Below are 13,091 nucleotides of genomic sequence, written 5' to 3'. Positions count from 1 at the left end.
GCAGCGGGACAAATGGAATATCGACACCTTCCACCTTGATGCTTGGCCCGATCATGAAATGTGTCGCCATATGTCCTATGCTTTTCCAGGGATACCTGGGCAGGAGGATCGCAAAAGAAAAAAAAAGGGGTGTGTGTGTGTGGAGTGTTAGGATATAGATATTCAGGCCTGCCTGTAAAGGCCTATACTTTAAGAATTTAGGTGTATTCTTATCACTTAGCTAGTTATAGAGGTATAAAAGAAAGAATCAAAATCACTGTCTGCCGGTGTAAGGGCCTTCTCGTACTGTAACAGTCTGAGGCCTGGTTCTTAGGCTAAGGCCTTCGGCTAAGTAGCAGAGGCCAGCCATAAACTGGGAAGTGTCTGGTCACATCCTCACATTCCAAACTAGTCACATGGAAATAAGGTGCTATTGGGCTGTTAGGAATCCAATCCTGTCCTGATATTCCTATCACTTCCAGAGAAAGGGAAGAGCCCAGAAAATGTAAAAGGAAACTTAGTTTGATAACATCCTGTCTGGCAAGAACTCACTTATCAATAGCTGGGATGTGAAATCCTCATTTCTGTATTGTTCTGTCACTGTAGTCTCCACTTCCCTATTGTTTGTCTGTATAATCTCTGTCTGGTTCTGTGATTGTTTCTGTCTGCTGTATAATTAATTTTGTTGGGTGTAAACTAATTAAGGTGGTGGAATATAATTGGTTAAATAACCATGTTGCAGTATGTTAGGATTGGTTAGTTAAATCTCAGTGAAATGATTGGTTACGGGATAAGTAAGCAGAACTCAAGTTTTACTATATAGCCCGCAGTAAATCAGGAAGTAAGGGGGGAATGGGAACAGGGACTGGGGGTGGGGGAATTGGGATCATGTTTTGTTAAGGGGAGGGAATGGGAACAGAAAGACAGGCAAGGCTCTGTGGTGTCAGAGTTGGGAAGGGGGACACTGAGGAAGGAAACTGGAATCATGCTTGCTGGAAGTTCACCCCAATAAACATCGAATTGTTTGCACCTTTGGACTTTGGGTATTGTTGCTCTCTGTTCATGCGAGAAGGACCAGGGAAGTGAGAGGGTGAAGGAATAAGCCCCCTAACAAAGCCCAAGGCTGGATTGCTTTAACGAAACTGTGTTTTGGCTTCTGTAACCAGTAGGGTATTGTAGAAGCTGTTTGGTTGCTAGCTGGGTGAATCTAAGTATTGGAATAACCACCAGCTTTGGGGATTGTCTGCCCCATTCTTTGCCATTTGGTCTAATTGAGCAACCTCAGTGTGGCCCCCCCACTCCTGGACCCCGGTCACAGTGGCGTAGTCTGGCTAGGATCCACCTCACCACAGGTTAATTGGGTTTTTTGGATCAGAATCACACGTGTCAATGTTGATACTAGAGAGTTTAAAGGTTAAAAATCAGCTACAGTGAGTGACCCACGATTATATGAAGATCTTGACAGAAAAAGCCTTGAAGAATTGTGCTCGCAGAGGGGTTGTCTTAAGAAAAAGGCCCCAGAACAAGAACTGAAAAATCTGTTAATGGCCAGTGATCAGGAAGCAGAAGCAGTGAGAAACAAGCAGCAACTTGAACATGAACAGAAACTGGTGGCTCTTCGAATGCAGGAAAAGCAAAAGAGAGCTGATATGGACTTACAGAAGAGCTTCGGAGATTTGAGATTGGTGAGGCGTATGCAGAGAGAGCAAGATTTGTATCAAAGCCCAGATCAGTAGAAGCATAATCACAACCCTACTAAGGCATGAAAAGTATAACAGAACAACCCACATTACGCGTACTGACGCATCTTACGGGGAACACATGATGGAAGAGGGAACCCCTCTTCCTTGAGTCTGGTGTTAAGGTTCTCACTATCTAACTATCCCAACTAAGGGCTGGGCGTACACCTCTTTTCTATCCCTTTCCCTTTCCTCCACATGGCTGGGACCATATCTGCTTAAGTTTCCAGCTGCTTGTATGGCCATGCCAGGCCAATGCATTTCACAGTGGCTTTGACATGTCAATGCAGTCTCAAAGGTGCTCAGAAAGTACCTAAAATAAGCTCTTAAAACCAGACTATGAACAATATAAACATATTAACTGCAATAAATCTTATGACCCTTGGGTGAATCACTCATGCTAACTGCTAGCTTATTGCCCAGTCTGTTTAAGACAAACCGTCACTTTGTATACTCTTACATTACAGCTTTAATTATTGATTTCTTAAACATCTTAACATGTCCTAGAGGTACACAGGCCTGAACCCAGATTATGAATTACCCAATCTTAGGACAGATCATACTTTGAAGATCAGGTCAACATACCCACCTTCCACCACTCAACTCACATGACTCCTTGTTTGATGACGGCCATGAATAAGGACCTGAATCTACGAGCTGCAGCTGACCCCTCACTCACAATGATCACAAACAGGAGTAGCAGGCGCTCAGCACCTCACAGGATCAAACCCACCCCGGACAGGAAGAGAGGACTCTTCCAGCTCCTTGAAAGGAAAAAGAACAAAGTTGTTCCCAAAAGGCACAAGGTGTTTGCAAATATACACATGGCCAGCAAACCTCCTGACACGATGGAGTTTTAAAATGGGCATACCCTGATCAAATAACCCTAGCCCCAGTCAGAACTCTAGCAGCAGCATTCCTTAGAGAGTGCAATGGCTCACAACAGGCCCGAAGTCCGGAGAAGAGAAAATTACGATGAGCAGTTGAAGAGAGCGTTGGTTTCCTCTGAGCCTTTTCTCAATAGAGCGGAGCCTTATTCTAGCAAAATTACAGACACATTTTGGGACAGGGGAAAGCCCATTCATGTCGGCCATGGCTGTGTTCAGGTCTGTGGCAACGGCTGCCTTCTGCTTAGAAACACACTGAGGACGGCAAACATTTTTTCTATTTGGAGTGAGTGGCTGTAACTGCTGGAGGGTGAGTGGCATTTCCTTAGAGTCTTTGCTGTCAGGGGCACGAACATGCCCTGCAGTCACATTTCACTATGCACTGCCGGATGGGGATTGCCATCTGGGGGACATGTTTACAATATATGGCAACACTGTTCTTATAGTCTTATCAATAATATAACATAGGAACAGCCATACTGGGTCAGACCAATGGTCCATGTAGCCCAGTATCCGGTCTTCTGACAGCGGCCAATGCCAGGTGCTTCAGAGGGAATGAACAGAACAGGGCAATTATTGAGAGATCCATCCCCTGTCGTCCAGTCCCAGTTTCTGGCAAACAGAGGCTAGGGATGCTCAGACCATGGGGTTGCATCCCTGACCATCTTGGCTAACTGATGGACCTATCCTTCATGAGCTTATCTAATTGTTTTTTGAACCCAGTTATGTCTTGGCCTTCACAACATCCTCTGGCAAGGAGTTCCATAGGCTGACTGTGCGTTGTGTGAAGAAATACTTCCTTTTGCTTGTTTTAAACCTGCTGCATATTAATTTCATTGGGTGATCCCTGGCTCTTGTGTTATTTGAAGAAGTAAATAACACTTCCTTATTAATTTTCTCCACATCAGTCATGATTTTATAGATCTCTGCATATCCCCTCTTAGATGTCTCTTTTCCAGGCTGAGAAGTCCCAGTCTTTTGAATCTCTCCTCATATGGAAGCTGTTCCATACCCCTAATAATTTTTGTTGCCCTTCTTTGTACCTTTTCCAATTCTAATACATCTTTTTAGAGATGGGGCAACCAAAACTGCACACACTATTCAAGGTGCAGGGGGTACCATGGATTGATATAGTGGCATTATGACATTTTCTGTCTTATTATCTATCCCTTTCCTAATGGTTCCTAAGACTGTTCGCTTTTTTGACTGCTGCTGCACTGAACAGATGTTTTCAAAGAACTATCCACAACGACTCCATGAACTCTTTCTTAAGAGGTGATAGCTAATTTAGACCCCCATCATCTTGTATATATAATTGGGATTATGTTTTCCAATCTGCATTATTTTGCATTTTATCAACCTCAAATTTCATCCACCACTTTGTTGAAGAGCACTGGTCCCAGTAAAATATATTGGGTATACAGTACCCTGTAGTACTGCTTAGGGGCCCCAAGTCATAATTCAGGACCCCATTGTGCCAGGTGCTGTACAAAGAACAGAAAGACAGCCCCTGCCCCCAAAGATTTTACAATCTAAGTAAACTGGCATCCCTTGCAGGTACCACTGCCCTGTTTGCACAGAGGGATAATGGTGTAATGCACGCCTGTGTGAAATGAGTTTGGCGGATCTCAGCCCAAACCCACCAAGCAGGCAGGTGTCTGCATCACAAAAACGATCGCTGCTGTTGGTCCCTTTTGTTGGCAGGCTCAGCGAGATGGTCAGGGATTGAAAAGGCCAGGGCGAGTGCGTTCACCTCTCGGCCAGAGAAGCGGTCCTTCCAGGTGAGGGTTGAAGCTCATTGGTGTGTTGTGTTTATGCAGATTAAGCATAGCCCCAGTGCACAGAGGGCTGTTCCTATGAGTTAGAATCCCTGCCCCCAGGAGCTTACAGGACGCATTTGGGAAACAAGCAAAGGCAAGAGACTTGTCAAGGTCTCCCAGCAGCTCAGTGGCAGACCTGGCATTAGAGCCTTGGTCTCCTGAGTCACAGTCCAGTGCCCCAGCCACTGGGCCACACCATCTTCCCCAAACCTGCCTTGCTCCTGCCTGTGCTGGGGACCTCCACCTCCAGGGCCATCTTCCTGGCATGGGATCCTTCACCCACCCTGCATTCACCAAGGGAAGCCACAAAGCACCTGGTATTTCAACAGGACAAAGTTCAGCAGCCCAGCATTCACACACACAGATGCAGGTTTGCTCCTCAGCCCCACCCTCCTCTCCACCTCCCCTGCCCTGGAACAAGCTGCATTGTATTGATCTTCCTTCTCCTTCCCCCACACCAAGTCAAATCCCTGGGTCGCATTGCGGCTTCCTTTCATTTGTACACCACAGATCTTTGTTCAGTGACCTTTGGGCTCTTGACTCATGTGTAAACATCAGCAACAACAATCAGAACCCAGCAGAGGCCCCATGACAGGTCTCTCCCCAGCTACAGTCTCCTCTTCGTCCTCGCCAACTTCTGGCATTCTGCGCGAGAACGCAAGCTTGAGGGCTGAAGACAGACTGACAATGGGTTTCCCCTCCCCCTTACATTTTTGGAGCTCCAGAGTGAAGGCGTTTCGTCCCATTCCTTATCCCTTAGTGGTAATGGCACCGCTGTCCCCTTGCTGTTTAAATCAGGCCAAGGGCAACTTACACAGGACACTGCAGCAGCCAAGCAGAATGCATTATACCAAAGGACCTTTGTTTTCAGTTTTTAGTTTATTTAATTGTTCCCAGGAATTTATCAGTGTTTCTTACCCCAACAAGAAAAACAGGTGAAAATCAGTGCAAAAAAATTATTTTTTCTGGGTAAATATCAGGGTTTATTTTGGTGGAGGGAAAGACAAGGTGTGACGTTATGAGTATAATAGAATAGCTCATTGAAAGGTGACAGGGCCAGAAAGAGTTAATTAACTCTCAGACTGACCTCACCCATGGCTGAACTGTAGAGATTGGTTAGGAAGATAGGTAAATAAATAGAGTTTTAAAATGTAAGTCTGTATTGTTAGAGGTAAAAGGGTAAATGTTTGCTTAGGGCTTGTAATGCAAGCGAACAAGTCTTGTCTATTGCTACAGTTTTAATTCAAAGATCAAAGAAGGAATATTAACATTTATAATGACACTTGAGTAAAACAGTATTATTGTCTCTATGTCTCTCTGAAGGTTCTGGTAACCTGGATCTAAACTGTTTAATGGATAAATTATCCTGTGCTAATTGCCATGAAGTTTAGAAGAAGGAAAGTTGAACCTATTGTTTTCTCAGGCCAAAAGGCTGCTGGAAATGTATAAAAACCTTGGGATTCGATCCTTCTGCATCTCAGATCTGCTTTGGGTTTCAAGAGGGGGAAACCTTAAGCCACAAGGATTAAAATCCCCAGTCATTGACTGGAGCCACCCTGAATAGGGACATTGGACTATAACCTATGGACTATTTCTAAAAACTTTTGGCAACTACAAGCTCATCTCTGCTATGTATCTGAACCTCAAAAATTAAATTCAAGTTTGTATTTATATTAATCTTTTAACCAACACTCACTTTTTTTTTTTTAATACATTTTAGTTTAGTTAATAAAAATTGACTATAGTGTGTATTTTGGGTAAGATCGAAGTTATAATTGGACCTGGGTATGTGGCTAATCCTTTGTGATTGGAAGAACCTTTTCTTTTATATGATGAGATAAGATTTTCAGTAATTATCATATCTGGATGTGTGTCTGGATGAAGGCCTGAGGCTGGGCACTTTAAGGGAACTGCGTTGGTTGGACTTCTAAGTAACCAGTGAGGTACTACAGGGGCTGTTTTGTGCTGGCTTGGTAAATCAAAGTATTAAAATATCCACCAGCGTTTGGGGTTTGTTTGCCCCGTTTTGTTTGCAGTTCACCCAAATTGAGTGACCTCAGCTGGCTCCCACGGGCAGCCCCGTCACACAAGGGAAAAAAGTATTCAGTGGATTAATGCTTTGAATTCCGTTAATCAATTGTGGTTTGCTGCAGAACTAAAACAGCATTCAAAACACAATGCCACCTCTGAGTTTAAGAAAACAATACCTCACTAGTCCCCCAATAAAACTTTTCATTTGAATAAACAAACAGTTTACTGTTGTAGACTTAGAACTATTAGCCTGTAAATATTTACATTAAATAATTGGGCCACACCATTTGCAGAGCAAACACTCAACATCCACAGTGACCCGAGGGGAACGTACCACAAGTCTGCAATGCTTTGCATGTCCTCTAAGATCGTAACATCCTTCCCCTCAGACATGCACACACCCTCCTCTCTTCTCCATCACCCCAGGGAACCATATACTTCTGTGGTTAGAAAAAAGCAAAGCCCAAGAACTTATGCTGAGCTAGTCGAACGCAACAATTATACGGGTTAATTGCTGTAAGAAGAGAGACGAGCCAGCAATCGCTGCCTTCATCTCTTACGCAAGCACATCTCCCAGCAGAGGATGTATCAGATATTAAACTAATACTAGATTTGATCTCAGCCAAGAGGCAGAATTAATTAAACCATTCACTCGAGCTGCTCAGCGAGTCACCAGGGATCTGCCTTTCGTCTTCTCTCCACCCTTTAATTCAAGATTACACGAGGTAAAGTTTTACAGGCATTTCCAGCTCATTTCTCGTCTCTCCCTGGCAACTTCTGTTCCCAGCCAGTCTGGGGTAACGCTGCACAAGGAGGGGGGGGGGGGTACAAGTTACACAGCTGATAATGCTTTTCCCCAGGATTTGGTTGTGGCCCAAAGCAATCCCACCACTTGGATTTGTACATCTCTGTACACTTAGCAAAGGGAAAACGTAAATCACAGGGGGATTCTCACCAGTTTGTCCAGGAAAACCACAAGATCCTGTGAGGGGGGAAAAAGAAACAGATAATCAGATTTCTTAGCCATGAACATGCCACTATCTTAAGTGCCAACAGGATTCTGAAGGCTGTTTGCCTTCACTAAGAGGTCTCCAAAGTCACCTGAGATCCAATACACCTCCCCATCCCTACAAGGTCAGGGCACTGTACTCCAAGCCCTCTCTCTAAGATTAGACAGGAAGGACGGTCTGGGAGGGAGGCACCGGGCTGGCATTCAGGGGATTTGGATTCAAATTGCCATCTCAGACAGAGCCCCCGTGTGCCTAGGGGAGGTCACAATTGTGCTGAAGTTCCCCATCTTTTTTTTGTCTTTTTAGACCATGAACTCTTTGGGGCAGGGACTGTCTCACTATGTCCGTGCGATGCTTTGTCCGACGGGCCCTGGAGGATCTTTGCCCCTCAGTGTTACTGTTACTACTAATGAAGATCATGCAACAAGGAGACCTCATCCTGGCATCAGGGAGTCTTCCCTTGCGGGATCTGCGGCGTTGCATGCAGCCTCGCAGACGAAGAGCCAGCTTCGCAGTGCAGTACTGCAAACCACTCAGAGAGTCGGATTTATACCGCACTCCTTGCCCAACTAAGTTCAGTCACTCAGTTTCCCCGAGTTGGGAACAGCAGCCCTGGGACTGCCTTTGTTCTCCCACCCCGTTCTGGACCCTTTTCTACCGTCCATAGAGATACGCGGGTTAGAACCTTAACTAGGGAGCTCGGAGCGTGGTTCCATGATACAGACAGACCTAGGTCACAAACAGAAATCAGGACACCGTCGCCTACCTTGCATATCTCTTCCTGGGAATATTCTTCTATGTCTGCAAACAACAACCAACATTAATTATTGAGCTCACTTAAGTGTCCTTCCATTTAATTTTTTAACATTCTAACTCTGCCATGTACCAGGCTGCAGCCCCCTGGCTCCCACCAGCTGTACAACAGTTCAGTACACACCGGGATTCATCTCATCAGCCACTGCACCACCTTTAAAGGGGGGGAGAAATAGGATTTTCCCAGGCTTTCCATAGGCCTGCTCTGGGACGTTGATGAAGTATGGCTGCCGGGTTCAACCCCAGAGGTGGGTGCATTTAGCGGTGGTGGCAGCAGGTCGGGAGGGAAATGATCCTTCTACGGCAGGTTGTCAAGTGCTTTGGGGTTCAGGATGAAAGGCCCGGCGCAGCAGGAGGCTGTGCTGATCTGATTTCAGACTCAAGGGCAGGAGGCGGTATCATGAAAAAGGGGTCTCTGCCTGCAAGGGAAAACAAGAAGCCCTCCTGAAACGAGCTCTGAAGTCTCCTCCTCTAAGCCCTGCTGTGGAGGAGTGAGGAGTAACGACGGGGGGATTTAAGGAGAGAGCAGGTACGGTCACTTCCCAAGCTGGAATAGGACCAGGACACCAGCAGCCAGAGCCGCCCAGCGACTGGAGCGATGAACGGTGCTATCAGGGACTAGGTAGATGAAAACAAAGATTAGAAAGTCTTGCGTCAAGGGGCTCCAATGACAAGTGGGTCAGGGCTAATCTAGACCAACAGGAGCAGAGGTCACATGTCGGCACCAGACCCTCCAGAAACCAACACGTATCAAGAGTGTACTATGGCCCCCAGCCCCTGCTGACTGGGATCCTAGCAAAACCAAGGCCTTTGTACCCACCGCAGGAAGGAAATTAACTGCAGTGGCCTTACAGGAGCTGCTCCCCATGCACCAGCAGGGGTTGGCTCCCTCACAGCCACTCTCTGTCCAGACATAAAAGCCCTCTGGAAAAATGCCCCTGCTGTGCTCAACCAGTTCCTAGGCAAGCAGCTCAGATGGGCTGGCCCGGTTTAAATAATGTTGTGAGTGACGGGACACTTTACCACAGGAAGCACAGGAGTATTTTCAACCATACTAAACAGGAACACATCAGTTCAACCACCGGTGACTGGGCTTGAGGGGGGGAACCAGCCAGCCGGCGAGAGTCTACAGCTGGCGTAGGGGAGAGGCTAGAGGACCGGCATTGTCCGTTCTGGCCTTCGATCTACCAGCGTGCCGATAAACACAGCAGTGGGTGTAACTCAGTGAGCAGAGGTGAGGGGGCTGGGAAACGGGGCATGTTGGAAGGGAATGGGCACGGGGTAGCCATTAAAGAGGACAACGGGCACTGGCAGTACCTAGGTGGAGGCAGCTGCAGTAGAGGGAACGGACATGGCACACGCCGATCACCCTCCTGATCACTTGTATGTAGTATCCCTCTTCCCCCACACCCATGTCTCTTTAGACTGCAAACTCCTTGGGCTGATGTTCTTCTGAGCTTTGCTAGGTCTGGAAAGCACCCAGGGCCAGATTTAGATGCCTGAAGATATAAAGAGGCGCCAAGCAGGACTTACAAAAGTGCCTAAGTGAGTTAGGTGCCTCTCCGCATCTTTAGGTGCCTAAATACCTGTGTCAATCTGGCCTCTGGTTCATTGTGGACACTACAGCAACATTCATAGTGAAATGATATTAAATGAACAGCGTGCAAAGCAGTGAGGGCTGCTGCTTTGATCAGTCCTCAAGATTAGCAATGGCATTTCACAGGGCCTTGTACCCCCAGCTCCACAGCCCTTCCCTTCCCAGCCCCGCTGGAGGTTCACTCTCAGTCGTGCGCAAACGCCCTGGAGCGAAAAGGAAGATGCACTGTACAAGAGAAAGCTATTTGGCTTGACACAGATATTGCATAACAATGTGGTTACAGCCTCGATCCAAACCCGGTTAGAACCAGCCGGTTCGGAGGGCTCTGGGGATCCCAGCCAGACTCCCAACCTCTGAATTAGAGCCATGCAGGGGAAGACTCAGGCAAGCGGGGTAGGGCAGGTGTCAATAACAAACCGCCTCAACCAGTTAGCGACACCACTCAGCTCCTGCTGCTCGGGATAGAGGAGTGTGTGCCGCACTGTCATTGCTAGTCATCAGGCATGGATGGCTGCAATGACCCCTCATCCCCCAGGTTTCCAGATGGCTCAGAGGATAGTTAATGGGTGACAGAGCCTCTCGCTCCTAGTTTGTTGGTTCAAATCCAGCCCAGGCTGGTAGTGACTGAAAGTCACTGAGATCCGGCAGCTGTTGGGTAGTTCATGCAAAGCACCTTATAAGGTAAGAGGGTGTTCGCTGCCGGTAGCCAGGGCATTCTCCCTGTCCAATGCCACCACTTCTTGGCAGCCGCAGCCAAGGCCAAGGATGGAATGGGCCAAAGAAGAGCACCACCAGTTGGATCACCACCTTGAGTTTTCTTGGAAGGTCTCCCATTCAAGTACCAACCAAGCCTGACCCTGCTCAGCTTAGAAGCTAAAGAGACAACTTGGGTATCTACAGCCAAGTCACCTCTTCTTGAGCTAGTCTCCCACGGCATCCTGTGGGCAAGTTCACATCAAGGTTGTGCCGGGGTGGAAAGAGACAGGAAATTAAAATAAGACGGCCTGAAACAATCCAGCGTCACGAGCAGCACTTTTATAACGGACATGCCAGGTGGTTTCCTCCTTGACACCATGTAAACATTGGGAGGCTTTTGTATTTACTTTCCCTGCTTCAGGAGCATTTCAAATCCAAGCCACTCCTCAGACAAACACTAGAAGGAATAGATTCCCAGCCTGAGCTCACATCACACCAGGAGATTCTAGGAACCCGTGGGAGGTTATGGGGGAGGACAAGGGGGGGCGGTCGGCAGACATACAGATACCAAGCGCATGTCAAGATGGTTTTGGCTGCTGTTCAGTTTGTGCCACACCACAGACTTAGACGTTAGCGCAATGGAAGAGATGTGTCAGACTATCCGGTTCATCTCCCTGCAAGGGTGCAATTCTTCCCTACAGTCCCTATATTCCCAGGAATATAAGCAAAGGACTGGACATTCTCCCAAGAATCAGGGCTTTCCCCACTTCCCTTGGGAGACTCCCACAGCCTAAATAGTTCTCACCAAGAGCGAATTCTACCCAATATTCAGCCTCAACTTCTCCTGGCTCATCTCCACCACAACAGTCCTAGCTAGGACCCAGCAGACACACAGACACGGCAGAAGAAGGCTGAGCAATTTATCTCTGCCCTTCATTGCTTGCCCCTCTAAGGGAGGGAGGAGGAGAGGATGGGAAACCCGACTGACCTGGGGGAGCAGTGGAATCTCCGTAGCCTTTCATATCCAAAGCCAGGACCCGGAAGCCAGCCTCAGCCAAAGCAGGGATCTAGAGCAGAAATAGAAAGAAACATGTGACCTTGGGAAACAGACTTGTGTCTGCTGTAGCTCACCACAGCTGGGAAGTGGACTTCCATTTATTTGAACTGTCCCCTTTTAGCATCCGGCACTATAGCAACTATGACACCTCAGTCACGAAAGCGAAGCTACCGTGTGAATTCCACATGCTGGAAGGGGCGTAAGAATGACAACAGACACTGCTCTAGCAAATGACTGTAGCCAGCCAAACACCGGGCAAGACAATCCACGCCAGCTAGCACCACACTCAGAACGAGAGAGTCAGCCACTAAAGAGTAAAGGTGCCTTACGTGGTGCATTGGCATTCAGACTGAGGCCGAGGCAAATTCCAGAGGCAGAGACCAAAAGAATAAACCCTGGATCGGTGCAGAGATTCCTCGGGGTTAGAGGTGGGACGTGAACTTCATACTAGACATTCAATCAGCGAGAGGGAAAGAGGGCTGGGGAGCAGAGTTCATTTGTGCACAATCACTTCTTGGCTGTGGGTTCAAAAACGTGCTTTGGGTCATAGAATCACAGAAGTGTAGGAATGGAAGGGACCTCGAGAGGTCATCGCGTCCAGTCCCCTACACTCAACGCAGGCTAAGTAATAACTAGACCATTCCCGACAGGTGTTTGTCCAACCTGCTCTTTAAAACCTCCAATGACAGAGATTCCACAACCTCCCTAGGCAAATTTATTCCAGTGCTTAATCACCCTGACAGTTAGGAAGTTTTTCCTAATGTCCAACCTAAACCGCCCTTGCTGCAATTTAAGCCCATTGCTTCTTGTCCTATCCTGAGAGGTTAGAGAACAATTTTTCTTCCTCCTCCTTGAAACAACTTTTTATGTACTTGAAAACTTATGTCTCCTTTCAGTCTTCTCTTCTCCGGTCTAAACAAACCCAATTTTTTCAATCCTCTCCCATAAGTCATGTTTTTAGACCTTTAATAATTTTTGTTGCTCTTTTCTGGACTTTCTCCAATTTGTCCACATCTTTCCTGAAATGTAGCGCCCAGAACTGGACACAATACCCCAGTTGAGGCCTAATCAATGTGGAGTAGAGCAGAAGAATTACTTTTCGTGTCTTGCTTACAACACTCCTGCTAATACATCCCAGAATGATCTTTTTTGCAACAGCGTTACACTGTTGACTCATATTTAGCTTGTGATCCACTATGAACCCGAGATCTCTTTCCACAGTAGTCCTTCTTAGGTAGTCATTTCCCATTTTGTATGTGTGAAACTGATTGTTCCTTCCTAAGTGGAGTACTTTGCATTTGCCCTTATTGAATTTAATCCTATTCACTTCAGACCATTTCTCCAATTTTTTCAGATCATTTTGAATTTTAATCCTAAACTCCTAAACACTTGAAACCCCTCCCAGCTTGGTATCGTTCGCAAAGTTTATAAGTTCTTAGTTGGTAAAGTTTATAATTGTACT

General features: G+C 46.8%; 1 protein-coding gene across 1 annotated transcript in view; it reads right to left on the bottom strand.

The window, feature by feature from the left end:
- The window catches only part of LOC101948727 (bifunctional epoxide hydrolase 2), an 85,438-nt gene that overhangs the window by 49,736 nt on the left and 22,611 nt on the right, over nt 1-13,091 (bottom strand). Inside the window, exons 8-10 of the mRNA XM_065587429.1 lie at nt 11,561-11,639; nt 8,233-8,267; nt 7,412-7,438 (exon numbers count right to left, since the gene is read on the bottom strand). Of these exons, the coding sequence (XP_065443501.1) occupies nt 7,412-7,438; nt 8,233-8,267; nt 11,561-11,639 (141 nt within the window). The remainder of the gene's footprint in view (nt 1-7,411; nt 7,439-8,232; nt 8,268-11,560; nt 11,640-13,091) is intronic.

This window comes from Chrysemys picta, chromosome 3 (genome assembly GCF_011386835.1).
Source record: "Chrysemys picta bellii isolate R12L10 chromosome 3, ASM1138683v2, whole genome shotgun sequence".
Taxonomy (NCBI): domain Eukaryota; kingdom Metazoa; phylum Chordata; order Testudines; family Emydidae; genus Chrysemys; species Chrysemys picta.
The sequence above is the reverse complement of the archived record's forward strand: the minus strand, read 5'-3'. Positions and strand labels throughout refer to the sequence as shown.